The 12,499-nt window shown below is 39.8% G+C and overlaps 1 protein-coding gene across 3 annotated transcripts in view; it reads left to right on the top strand.

The window, feature by feature from the left end:
- SERGEF (secretion regulating guanine nucleotide exchange factor) overlaps positions 1–12,499 on the top strand; it is a 136,266-nt gene that overhangs the window by 59,883 nt on the left and 63,884 nt on the right. The window contains exon 10 of one of the 3 annotated variants that reach the window (XM_062494237.1): positions 3,037–4,414. The exons of the other annotated variants lie outside the window; for them this stretch is intronic. Coding sequence (XP_062350221.1) covers positions 3,037–3,069 — 33 coding nt within the window. The 3' untranslated portion in view covers positions 3,070–4,414. Of the gene's footprint in view, positions 1–3,036; positions 4,415–12,499 lie in introns of those variants that run through there. 3 annotated transcript variants of the gene reach the window in all.

Raw genomic sequence — 12,499 nt, 5'->3', positions numbered from 1 at the left:
TGCATTTCAGGGGGAAAAGGTTGAGTGTTTTTGTTTATCTGAAAAATTAGGAGGACCAAATTAAACAAGGTAAATAACTCATTAGTGTAGTTTAAGCTTATAAATTATTCAAGTGCTCTTTTCTGTGACCAGTTTTTTCTCAAGACACGTGCTGCACCATATACTTTCACTGCCTTTTAACAGCATTGGTGGAATGATAAAAGTATGTATAAAAACAAGCAGCTTAGATGTTCCCTGGTTTTATTTTTTTTCCTTCTTTTGGGGAATTTTTTTTTGAGGTGGTGATCAGTATTAGACACTGAAGTCCTTTGTTGCAGAAATGTGCTGTAGATCTTTATTGAAATACAGTAATTTTGAAGAAAACAAAACAAAAGATGAAAGCATATTTGATTCCAGCAGATCACACTTCTAGTGTGTTGTGAGGTGACAATGTATTATCTTGCAAGCTGTTACAGTCAGATGGTAGCTTGAGAACCCAGTCCCTTTGCTTGTGGAGTGCCTTATTCATCCCTGTGGTGTGGCCATCACGTCTTTCCATGCAGGAATCCTCCAGACAGATGCAGGATGTTGTCTGATCCATACAGATCCCTGTGCTAAGTGGTAATCTGAAAGAAACCTCGGTGAAAAGCGAGAAGCTTTGCTGAAAAATTTCCCTGTGATGCGGTTGCTGCGGCAACTGTGTCTATTGTGTGTGAGTCTGGCTCCTGGATACTGCAGTGTGGAAAAGCATTGCCTTGACAAGTGTCTCCCTTCCCCCATTTCTGGGGGGTTTGTCGGCAGCAAAGGCTGAGAAGGCCTCCCTTATCAAACTCATCCTTCCTATTTTGCTTTTAGTTTTGCTACTAGTTTAGGCATACTGCCTAGTCAGACAGAGCTCTGCTGAAAATGGAAGGGCTGCTGATGTCTGGCTGCAGCTCAGGCTCTCTGTTGTTATCACTGGTGATAATCCAGCATGATTTACAGAGGCATGGCAGCAGCACAGCACCAGGACAGGGTATGTCCCCTCTTTGTGCTCTGCAGAGGGAGAGGAGCCTTTTGTGTGGCAGTGAGGTGGCAGTCGTGAGCAGTGGAGGAGGACTGGAAAAGATGTGTGCTGCACATGTGGAGGAGTGAGAGGAGCACCCCAGGGATGTCAGAAAGGTGGGCTGAAAAGACCATTCATCAGTAGGAGTCCTAATTTGTACTCACTGGGCAGTCAGCTGGCTGTTCCTGATTAATAACCATAAAAGATCAGCATTTTCTTAAACCAAAATAATAACAATAATCATGATGATACCCCTCTCTGCTTGGTGATGCAATTTTCTGCTACTTTGAGAGGGGGCTGTGGGGGGTCTCCACCAACCAGAATCACCTTCTGCAGTTTCACCTGGATAAATATTTTTCTTTCTGTACATAAGTATATAAACATATATAAACATACAAATGCATAACTGACTAACTAAATATATATATATATATATTACACACACAATCATATATATTCTGTAGAACATTTAGGTGTGTGTACAGTCCTGTTCTGGCAGAATTTTAGAGGCGGATGATTGAAGGGTACCAATATTGTGCCTTGAAAAGGCTTGAGAAGCAAAAAAAAGCCCCGTTGATATGGAAGTGAAATGGAAAATAATTTTCTGTAATTAATCTAAAACTTATTAGGCTGATGAAAATGGATGTCAGATTCAGCATTCCCTTCCCTCAGCTGCACTACCTTCCTGTGGGAATGTGCAGATGCAGTAACTGGCTGTCCCTTTCACCGTGGATAACAAACACCTCCTGCTTTGGAAGTGAACTTGACAGCATCCTATGCCTCATTTTGATGAAAGCTTTCACCATCCTTCCTGTGCTCTGTAGTTTACAAGGGCTTTAAGAATTCTGTATGAATCAAGAGAGCCCCAGTTTTTGCTGCTGGCTACTGGTTTAATATTGCTGAATCCTAGAATAGGGCTCTGTATATTTTTATCTGAGGTTATCTGAGTGAGAGAATGAAGGTGATGTGAGGAGATGCAAGTGACATGCCAAACAATGAAGCTGTGCTTGGACAGCATCTGAATGGAAGCCAGGGAAATAATTTTAATGGATTGCCTAGCTACTCATTTTTCCCCCTCCAAAAGTGTTTTTTGTTATCAAAGTATATTTTTAGTCTTTTTTTTCCTGTCTGGTCAACATTTCATTCACGTTTGCATTGAATAGATTGTTCCTTCAGTTTTCAAGAGACTGATGCCTGTAGGGATGGAAACAATTTTCTTAATTGCTAAGGCTGAGGTGAATGTTACTGCCCTTCATCCTGACCTGAAAGAACCTTTTTCTCAGGCAGTCTCATGAACAGTTTAGCTTTTGATGTTTGTTACCTTCCTTTTAGTCAAGATGGAGCCTGCCTAAAAAGGCATGTGAAAAATAATTCTTTAAAAAAATATTTTAAGAAGCAAAATTTTTGCACCCTGTAGATCATAGCCTTATACTCAAATTATCCTTTTTAAAGGTGCAGCATAATTTTGAGCTTGTTCTTATTTCTGTTTGTTTTAAAATTAGAAGTGCCTTCTGTTCTCAGGAAGGTCCAAAATAGAACCTTATTTTCTAAGTATGGGCTTATATATATTCCTAATAATGATAAATTTAGGGTTATGCTAAGTATGTTCCTCTGTATGGGTAAATTAGCAGTAGTAGTCTGTTCTCTCATGTATACAAGGTTGGTTGCTCTTTGGTAAGGAATTGAGGGTAGGAAAAATAGGGAAACAGCTTATTTTTATAAGCCTGATAATTTTCCAAGGCAGGAGGTAAAAGAGAAACTTTGCACTCCCCTTTACTTTTAGTCCCTCTTCCCTTTTTGGTTTACGAGATCATTTTACCCTGACAGACTACAGAGTAAAGTCCACCAGGAATATTTACAGATTTTTTTGTTTTGCCTTATTTTCACTTACAAGTGATCTGAAAGATCTTCACACACCCTCTGCCCATCTATTAGCTCTTTTCCCCCAGTAACTTAGCTCAGTTGTTCTTTTACTTGTGGGTGAATATAGTATGTCCTTTATGTGCACACAGAAAGAAAAGAAAGACGGAGGCTGCAAGAGGTGAAAAAAGAGGATGAATAGGAAAAGGAGTAGTAGTCCAGGAAAAGAAGTGTGTATGACATTTGCAGATGGTTTGCTTCACCTCACACAAGCAATGTGAAGAATTCAGCAATGAATGAATGGCCGAAATTGTCTGACATGTATGACAAATGATGCTCAGCAGTTGGATTACAGAATGTTTTGATCCTCTGAACTCAGAATGGGTTGCTTCCATCTCCAGCAGCAGTCCTGTGAAACACTGAGCAACTGGAGAGGTGCAAGATCTTACAAAAAAAAAAAAAGGTTTTTCAGGCATCTGGTAATAAAAATGGTTGCATGCTGTGTGCAAATATGACAAAAGTGTAAATATTCAAAAAGACAAGAAATGTAGCAGAAATTCCTGCCCAGGTAAAAAGTATTTTCTTGGATAATATAACATTTGAATTAAAAGTCAGCTAATTAATACAAATATTTTTCAGGTTGTGTGATTCTAAAGGTATTAGGGCTAACCAAACCCTCCCCTATCCAGTAAGTACCATAGTGTTTCAGCACTAGGTTGGAAAGGCAAGTTGCTTAAAACTGCCATTCCAGGGGTATTTTTGCCAAGCGGTTGGCAATGAAGTGCTGCTTTGTACTTTGGAACACCTCAGATATTTTTGAGGTGAAATCTGCTTCAGAAGATGATAACCCAATATATGGAAATCTTTGGAAAATCAGATACTGGTCCTTTTTTTCTGTCCACAGTGGTTAAATGTGTTTTGAGTAATTGGAAGTGATGGGGTTCAGTGGCCACTGTTATTTGAAATGGTAGTAGCAGGTCAGGCATTCTGTGCAGAGACGACCTCCATTAAGAGGATGTAGCTTTTATTTAGCGTGGACATTGCAGAGTCTGGGCAAAGAAGTAAATGTTTAACCCTGGTGTGCATCAGTGGACTGGGAATGTGAGCTCCAGCTCTCAGGTATTCTGTGTCCAGGAATGGTGTGTTGGCCAGAGAGTGTTCAAGTCAGAATGGCAAAATCTTTGCTTACTGCCAGACTCCAACACTTCTGATATTTAAACTATGTGTAAACATCATGTGTGGGCAGGAGAACACACAGTTCACTTCCTGCACACTTGAGCAGTTGTTCTTAACCTTTCACACACCATGACCTTCCTTGTGAGAGAAAATCACTTTTGAAGCTTGTTGACTGAGAACTCAAGGCAGATGAGGATGGGCTTTTGTGTTATGCTGTGCTGCTTCAGTTTAATCAGGTTCAAGAATATCCAGGAATGGCTTTCCTGTTGTTGTTATTCTTAGCTGGGCTGCATATTTTGCTTTAGGTTAAATGAGTTCACTAAATGTCTGGAAGGTTCTGAAATAGGGAGAATTGCTGCCTCTTGATTTCCAGCTGAACAGTGATGCCACTTGGAATTACAAATGCACAAGAGGTGGGTGTGTTTTATAATTAGTGGTGGAGGCTGGTGGGCTTGTTGACTTTAATAATATAACCTGCAGTACTTTTCATCTGTTGCTAAAATGCTGCTACTTTAATAAAAGATATTAAAACTCTATTCTTGAGTGTTTCTATATTTTGTATTCTGTCAAGTGGCATAGACTGTTGTATCAGATGAAGCTAGAATTTTAAAACCACATATTGTTTAACTAATATTTTATGATTTGAAAGGAAAACAGGTATTGTGAAGGGATTTCTGGTCAGTCTATTTCACAATGACTCTCTACTTGTTTTAAGGAATGTGTTCCTGTCTTCAGGATTTATTTTACAGCATCAATTCCTTTTTATAATGAGAATATAGCACTGCTCATGAAATGTTATTTGAAAAATTGTCTTGTCTGTCTTGATGATTCCTGTGTGCTGTTGCAGAGCCACCCTGTAAGAGCAACAGGAAAAATGTGATTTAACAGTAGGAGAATAGGAGCTTGACTTCTGTGCACCTGGGAATGTTGTAATCTTTCTGAGCAGCAGGAAGACAAATGAATTAATGCAGGAAGCCACTGCCAATTTCTCTACCCTCCTTGCCGTGGTTAGGTTAGCCAACTCTCTTCTAGTCTGTATCAAAGAACCAAATGCTCTCCTTTAAGCCATGCTGCAACAAAATATTTCAGTATGAAACCTTACAGAAAAAGTTGTGGTAGCAATATCAGCGTTTGTGGTTACAGTTTATTCAGGAAGAATCAAGTAGGTTCATAGGAATGAAAGGGGCATTTTATATTAAAAACTGCATTACCTGTTTCTAAGTCATTAACAAGTTAGAAATAAGAGATTTTAAGGGTTATCCAACTGGTGGGAAATCCTTTCCACACCCCTGAATTAAAACATAAGGCACTGGCTGCAGCCTGGTCTGTGAGCTACCATAGCACAGAATGACCAGCTCCAATTAAGAGGGACAGGACAAGACACTGAGGATGAGCTCTCAGACAAAAACAACAGACTATGCACTATCAATACTAAAACATTTTAAATAAATCTATTGGCAAAACCCTGGGAAGGCAAACTCTCTGTTATTAGAATTTTCGGTTTTGCATTTGTGGGGAAAAAGCAGAAGTATCATAGAGGGATGAGATTCTCCATACCAACATTTTTTTCAGCCTCTAGAGGTGGAATTTTAAACATTGAGGCTGAAACTTTTTCAGGGTTTAAGGAGAGGTGACCCAAGTGCTGTATAGATGGTTGCTGTTAATAATTTTTTCCCAGAACATCAGGTAAGTTTCAGAAGATTGGTTGGAAGACGATGCCCTGCCAGCGTTTTAAAGGACTGAACAAAATTTACTCAAATAATTTTAGGCCTGTCAGCCTGGTATTTGCCTTGACTAAGTAATGGTGTTCCTGACATGAATTTGGATCAATAAAAGTTTAAAGGATGATGATGCAGTTGCTTGCAAGTGATTATGTGACTATGGAAAATGTATCTTGTTGGTCTAATGTGTCGCACCTATTTTTTGTGAGATAAAATCTTGATAAATGCGTCAATGTCAAATGCAGGCGTAATACACTTGGATTTCTGTCAGGCAGTTGCCTGGACAGTGTGTGGCATTCTGATCAGGAAATTAAAAATATATACAATTACAATAACAACAACAACAAAAAAAAAAAAGCCAAAAAACACAAAACAAACAAAACAGGAAAAGCCATAAAACCCCCTATAGATTCCCTCTGAGAGGGCCTAGAAATAGCACTGTAAATTGAAGTCTTTATCAAATATGTGTTTCTTGTGGAATCACTGGTATTAAAAAATTACCTGGACTGTTTATGTGCTTAGGACTAAACTAACCTAATTTCTTGCTTTTTGTGTTGCAGCTACACATTGAATGGGTATTTCTGGTGAATTGTCCACAGTGATGCTATATAGTTCCCCTGAGAGGTTCCAACTAGTTTAGAATCTGTGTATATGAACAGTCTAAATGATCCTTTTTGGTATCCAAAAAGATTTATTATGCTGTACCTGACCACAGTAAATTTTGTATGTCTCAGTCTTGCCCATTTATCAAGCTTTATGAACTTCTTCTGGAGTTTTGATTCAAGAACTCCAAATGAATTCACATTGCAGAACCTTCACTATCCATCCTGTTTCCTTGGTAGGAAATGAAGTAAGAGAGGTAAGGAAGGGGATCATCAGAACTATTACTTTGGACTTCCAAACTGTTTAGGAGCCTGGTTGACAGAGTCCCTTGGGAGACAATCCTGAAGGGCAAGGAAGTCAGGAAGGCTTGGACATTTTTCAGCAGGGAAATCCTAAAGGCACAGGAGCAGGATGTCCCTGTGTGCTGAAAGAAGAGCTGATGAAAGACCACCAGCCTGTCTGAGCAAGGAGCTTTGGCTGGAATACAGAGGAAAAGGTGGGTTTATCACCTTTGGAAGATGGGATAGGCAGCTCAGGATGACTATAGGGATCTCATGGGGTCATGCAGGGAGAAAATTGGAAGGGCCAACTAGAACTCAATCTGGCTACTGCCATAAAGGACAGTACAAGTCTTTCTATAAATACATTAGCAACAAAATGAGGGCTAAGGAGAATCTCTATCCTTTTCTGGGTGTAGGGTGATACATGGTGACAGAGGATGAGGAAAAGGTTGAGCTGTGTAATGCCTTCTTTGCCACAGTCTTTAATAGTCAGGCCAGTTTTATTCTGGGTATTCAGTTCCCTGAGCTGAAAAACAGGAATGGGGAGCAGAATGAAGCTCCCATAGTCCAAGGAAAGTGGTCATTGAGCACTAAGACACACACAGGTTTTCAGGCCGTAGGCGTCCACTCAAAGGTACTGAGGGAGCTCATGGAAATGCTCACCAAGCCCCTTTCCATCCTTTATCAGTGGTACTGGTGCACTGGGGAGGTTGGCAAACGTGACACTGAGCTACAAGAGTGGCCAGAAGGAGGATCTGGGGAGCTACAGGCCTGTCAGCCTGACCTTGGTGCCCAGGAAGGTCATGGAGCAGATTGTCCTGAGTGCCATCATGTGTAGAGGACATACAGGGTTTCATAAAGGGCTGGTCTTACTTGACCAAGCCAGTCTCCTCTGACAAGGTGACCTGCTCAGTGGATGTTGTCTACCAGGACTTCAGTAAAGCTTTTACCGTGATTTCTCAGAGTGTTCTCCTGAAGAAATTGGCAGGCCATGGCTTGGACAGATGTGCTCTTTGGTGGGTAAAAAAACTGGCTGGATGGCCCAGAGACTGGTGGGAAATGGAAGTTAAGTCTGGTTGGTGTCTGGGCACAAGTGATGTTCCCCAGGGCTCAGTGGTAGGCCCAGTCCTGTTCACTGTCTTTATCAAAGTTCTCAAACATATATATTTTTGATTCTAAGTGATTCTATGATTCTATAATACGGCTTTTAAATAAAAATGCCTTTTTGTCAACTGTGTAGTGGCCCTTCAGACATGTTTTTCCTCCTAATTCTTCCTTTGTGTCTAGCATCAGGGCTCAGTTTCTATTTGAGTCCTTTCAAACGGTAATCTTATTTATTCAGAAGAGCTTTCCTATTAATTTTTGCATTGGACTCTTAGCAAGTTTACATTTTATTTATTTCCAGCAAGCTTGCTTTAGGGAGCTGTGCTGTCAGTAAGTGCTACAGAAACAGAGAATCCAACATTGAAGAGCAGAGCTACATGATACCCTAAAGACATAAGCACCATTTATTTGGAGAGGTAAGGGAGCGGACAGTCAGCAAAATTCATGGCTTGGTATTTTTATACAAGGATATAGAAGCTGCATGCCTGCAGCTCTTCTGGAAAGTAAACGAACCAAGAAAATTCTGTCCTCAAGTTGAGGCAGTTGGTGTATGAAAAAATTGTTTTGTTTTCCTCTATTATTTATTTTGTCATATTTTAGGAGAAGTTCCTAATGTGCTGGGGGTTTTTTGACTATGAGTTAAGTTGATAACATTTGTATTTTTACGTGCATGTTTGTGGGGGAGGGGTAGGTCAGTGAGTGGAATGCTGGAAATCAGGCAAAGATTTGCATTCTTGAACAGCTGCTAGTTATCTTGAATATTTCCCAAAAGTGTTTGGTCCAATAAGGGATGCTTCTGATATTACACAGTATTAGTTCTGTACTTTAAATAGCCTGCTCATTTCTTTCAAATAACATAAAATGTTTCAGAAGTTAAATAGGTTTTTCTGTTTCCTTCAATGACACTGTACTTGTATACTGCCAGTTTACACAAGCAGCAGTACACGCTAAGGTCAGCAAGGCTAGCATAGAAGCTCAATCCCATTTTGCATAAGAGCTTCCTTGAACGTTTAGTAATTTCCCTGACAATTAGTCGTCCCACATCCCAGGGCTAGAAGTTGAGCTGAGATGTTTAAAATTCTGTAATAAATCTAGATTTACTGCTGGAAGAAGTAAAAAAGCCTCTGCACTATAAAATAGGGGTAGTATTCCATAAAAACGTCATTAGTGGTGTTATTTTGCTAGTACAGCCAGGAGTTTGGGATGCAGTTTTTATGAAGGACAGCATGGGTAAAAAACATGTGAAAGAAGGAAATACTGTAAGGATGTTGAAAGAACCCCACATGCTGGAAAAGAAGTGTTATGGAGGGTGAGCAAAGTCAGACCTGACAGTGGTGGGGCCAGTTCTCTCTGGCCACAGCCACACTACAGCACTTGCCTCCTTTAAAAGGGTATTTTAAGGACACTGTCTGCCTCTTCACAGCATCCAGTTAGAATACCCTGACAGTCAGTTGTTTGAGGGTATGAACTTTGTAAGAAGTGCTGTTTTTCTTTAGAGTTCTGAAAAAATGCTGGGCTTTGTGCTATTGTGTAATCCTGCAGGCTGTGTGTCCCGAGTTCACTGCAGTGTGTTTGTTGTGGAGAATTGTAGTGACACATCTTGCAGTAACAGCACAGTTAGGGGAGAGCTGAGTTCCTCAGAGAGCTCAGTGCCCATGATATGTGTGTTTGATTGCTCTCTGGTTCTCCTCAGCTGCACTGAATATTCCAGAAAAGATTCCAAATGCATTAAAAATGGTAGACTGTTTTGCCACAAGGAAAGATGTGAAACCCAGATTCTGTTGGAAAACTTAAACTGCAGTTATACATCCACAGAAGGATGTGGTTGTTTAAGTGGAATTCAATGTTTTGTTGCCAAATAATAACATGCTGTCATGGTATTTATTCTAAGCCTATAAAATGATTGGTAATGATACATACTTCAACAGAATGTTTGTCTGTAATAATTGTTTAACAGAATCATTTCATGAATTTCAGAGTCCTAGAAATTAGCACATTCAGACAACGATGACGGTTATATACTACAGTGAACTTTTGTCTTTTTACTGTTTTCATGTACAATAGAAAGAAAAGACAGATACCAAGTGAGTTTTTTGCATGCTGCAAGCCACAATTCTTGACCTGAAAACATCAGAATAATCTGATCATAAGGATGTGTGTGTTGATGATAGAGACAGATCAGTGTATAAGGAGGTTTTGAAACTTTGTGTTTCTGAGGTCTCGGTTTCTTTAATATCTTATGTCTAAATGGTGTTTGTGGCCTCAGATAAAGAGCAAACTAGTTGTAGTCCCCAAAGGAAACCCAAATAGATTGTAAGGTATTCATCTTAGTGCCTCTCATTCAGCTTACAGAATAGTGACACTGAGACTGCAGGGAGCTGGGAATTGTGCATGAAGCAATCCAAATTGAAGTAATTTTGAGATAAATGATGAAGAAGTTCCCTTGGGTAAAATTGTGCATTTGCTGAAGACCCCATTCCTCTAGCTCATACCTGGATGTCTGCAATGTTAGTGAGCATTTTGGTCTTGTGGGATTTGCAGTGCACAGTCATAGTTTTAGGAGTATGCACACATCAACAGGGCTGCTGTGATAAATGATTTCTTTATCAATCAGAAGGGTTACTTCAGTCTTAATTTTCACAATATAATGAAAACTGAATGGAGAGCTTGTTGCAGGAAGCAAACTGAAATTGAATGACCGTGACTTGGTTCATTTTAAAAATGATGAAAGGACAGACAAAAATTGTTTTGTGGCTGTGGTCTTGATTACAAAACTGGAAAATTTTGATGGACCAATGAAACTGAGAGATATAAAAGGCCGTGAGGGTGTAGATCATAACTCTGGAAGCTACAGAGAGCTATAAAATCTTTGAAATCTTACTACGTCCTGGTAATGTCTTAATGCTTTCTCTCTGCCTCCATGCTGGCAAAGATCCACTTAACATGGCACGTTAGCTTTTGGTCAGGTGTGTTTTGAGAAGAAATGTTTTCTTCCAGACCTTACTATGTGCATTCAGTTTAAATTCCATTATGAATTTTCTTATTGTAGGGAAAGTAAAACTGCATGCAGGCTAAAAAGCCAATCACGCAACTACAAAAAAATACTGTGTTAAGTAGAAAATGAGATCATTTGATGAAAAGTGGAAAATACCCTGTGATCTACAGGACACTAGCCCTCTTACTTTTCACCTGCTGCAGCCAACAGCTAGGAACATGTTCTGCATTAAACTGAACTTAGTCTTATGCTCGCCTAGGAGTGTGACTAGGTTAGCAAACTGCTTTCTTATCAATCAGGAGTCAAATGATCCAGAAGAGGAACAGAGAGTTCCTTGGGAAGGGATCATTGGAAGGAGGACAGCTTTGCTAATTAGAGTCCTTTTACTTTATTTTTACACATCAATAGAATTCTGCATACAAATGTAGTTGCACTGAGCGTGTCAAACAGTACAAATTGTTGTTAGGAGACATTAATCAAGGACATGGAAGAACAGCTCCTGGAGAGAAGATTCCCCTGCCTTATGTAAGCTTTGATCTGCAGTCTCTCGGTCACCTCGTCTCCTTCCATTAGGACTTCTGATCTCAGAAGGAATAAAATTTGCCATCCTCTGGCCCTGGCAATTTCCTTTCAATGAAATTTGTCAAAAGAGGTGAGATACCATGGCTAAAGTCCTGGATAAAAGTACTTATGTGCCCACCCTTTGCCCCCTGCCCTCTCTCCCCCCCCAAAAAATAGCTTTGGTGCAATTAGGAAGACAGAAACTGGAATCTGCATGCAACTTAAACATCATATCTTCATTCATCCTTAAAAATCTTCTTTGTACATCACACTCTCATCTCTAAGAAGTGATGGAAGCCTCCACAGCCTTTCACATTTTGCACTGAACAGAATTAACATGCATTTATAGGGTGGAGAAACAAAAATAAATGGCATTGAGGTTTTTTTGTTTTTCTAACTTAATACCTTGATGTGTGGATGCTTGTGATTTTTCATGCTGCAATTCCTCTTGTGAGTCCAGCTCCCTGTGCCTCCTCCTTTCCCCCTCTCCTGTACTGTCCCTTTCCCTGTACTGCAGTGGGGGGTTGACTCTGGCTGCAGTTATGATTGCATTTTTTTCCTGGTGGGTTGCACAACAGATCCTCAGTCAAAGCCCTGGGGTTACAGAAAGAAAAGGAAGACTGGCCTTGTGGTCATGGTACTAGCTGGAAATTTGGATTTTTATACACTTTGTCAGACTTGTTTTGCTATGTTACTTAGAAGTCCCTTAGGGGTTGGCTGGCAAAAGGTAGTTTTGGCTCTTAATTACCTTTTGAAATCCAAGGGAGACTGCATGTCTGAATAGCCACAGGAGTCTTGTCCTGTGTGTGTTAGTTTGCTGTCTGCAAAGGTGAGATCTCTATCTCAGATAGAAAAGGTGGTGCTCTGTATAAACTTTCTTCCCTGATAAATATCTTGTTTAGTAGATAACCTTCTTTTCCTTATATGTATATATATATTTTCTTTTTCATGTCTATACATACACGCAGGTATATATGGGAACATTTATATATATGCACTAAACATTATTTTGCTTCTTCATGTAGTGCTTTTAAGATAGAAAAATATTTTATTCTTAAGTGACATCTTCTCTATTTTGCATAACCCATTGATTTTACATTCAGTCAATTATTTTTTGTTAGGACTGGGCCATAAGCATATATGTAGTCTGCAGAAAGGTGTTGGTGTTTTGCCC

The sequence above is a fragment of the Cinclus cinclus genome, chromosome 6 (assembly GCF_963662255.1).
Source record: "Cinclus cinclus chromosome 6, bCinCin1.1, whole genome shotgun sequence".
NCBI lineage: Eukaryota > Metazoa > Chordata > Aves > Passeriformes > Cinclidae > Cinclus > Cinclus cinclus.
The sequence above is the reverse complement of the archived record's forward strand: the minus strand, read 5'-3'. Positions and strand labels throughout refer to the sequence as shown.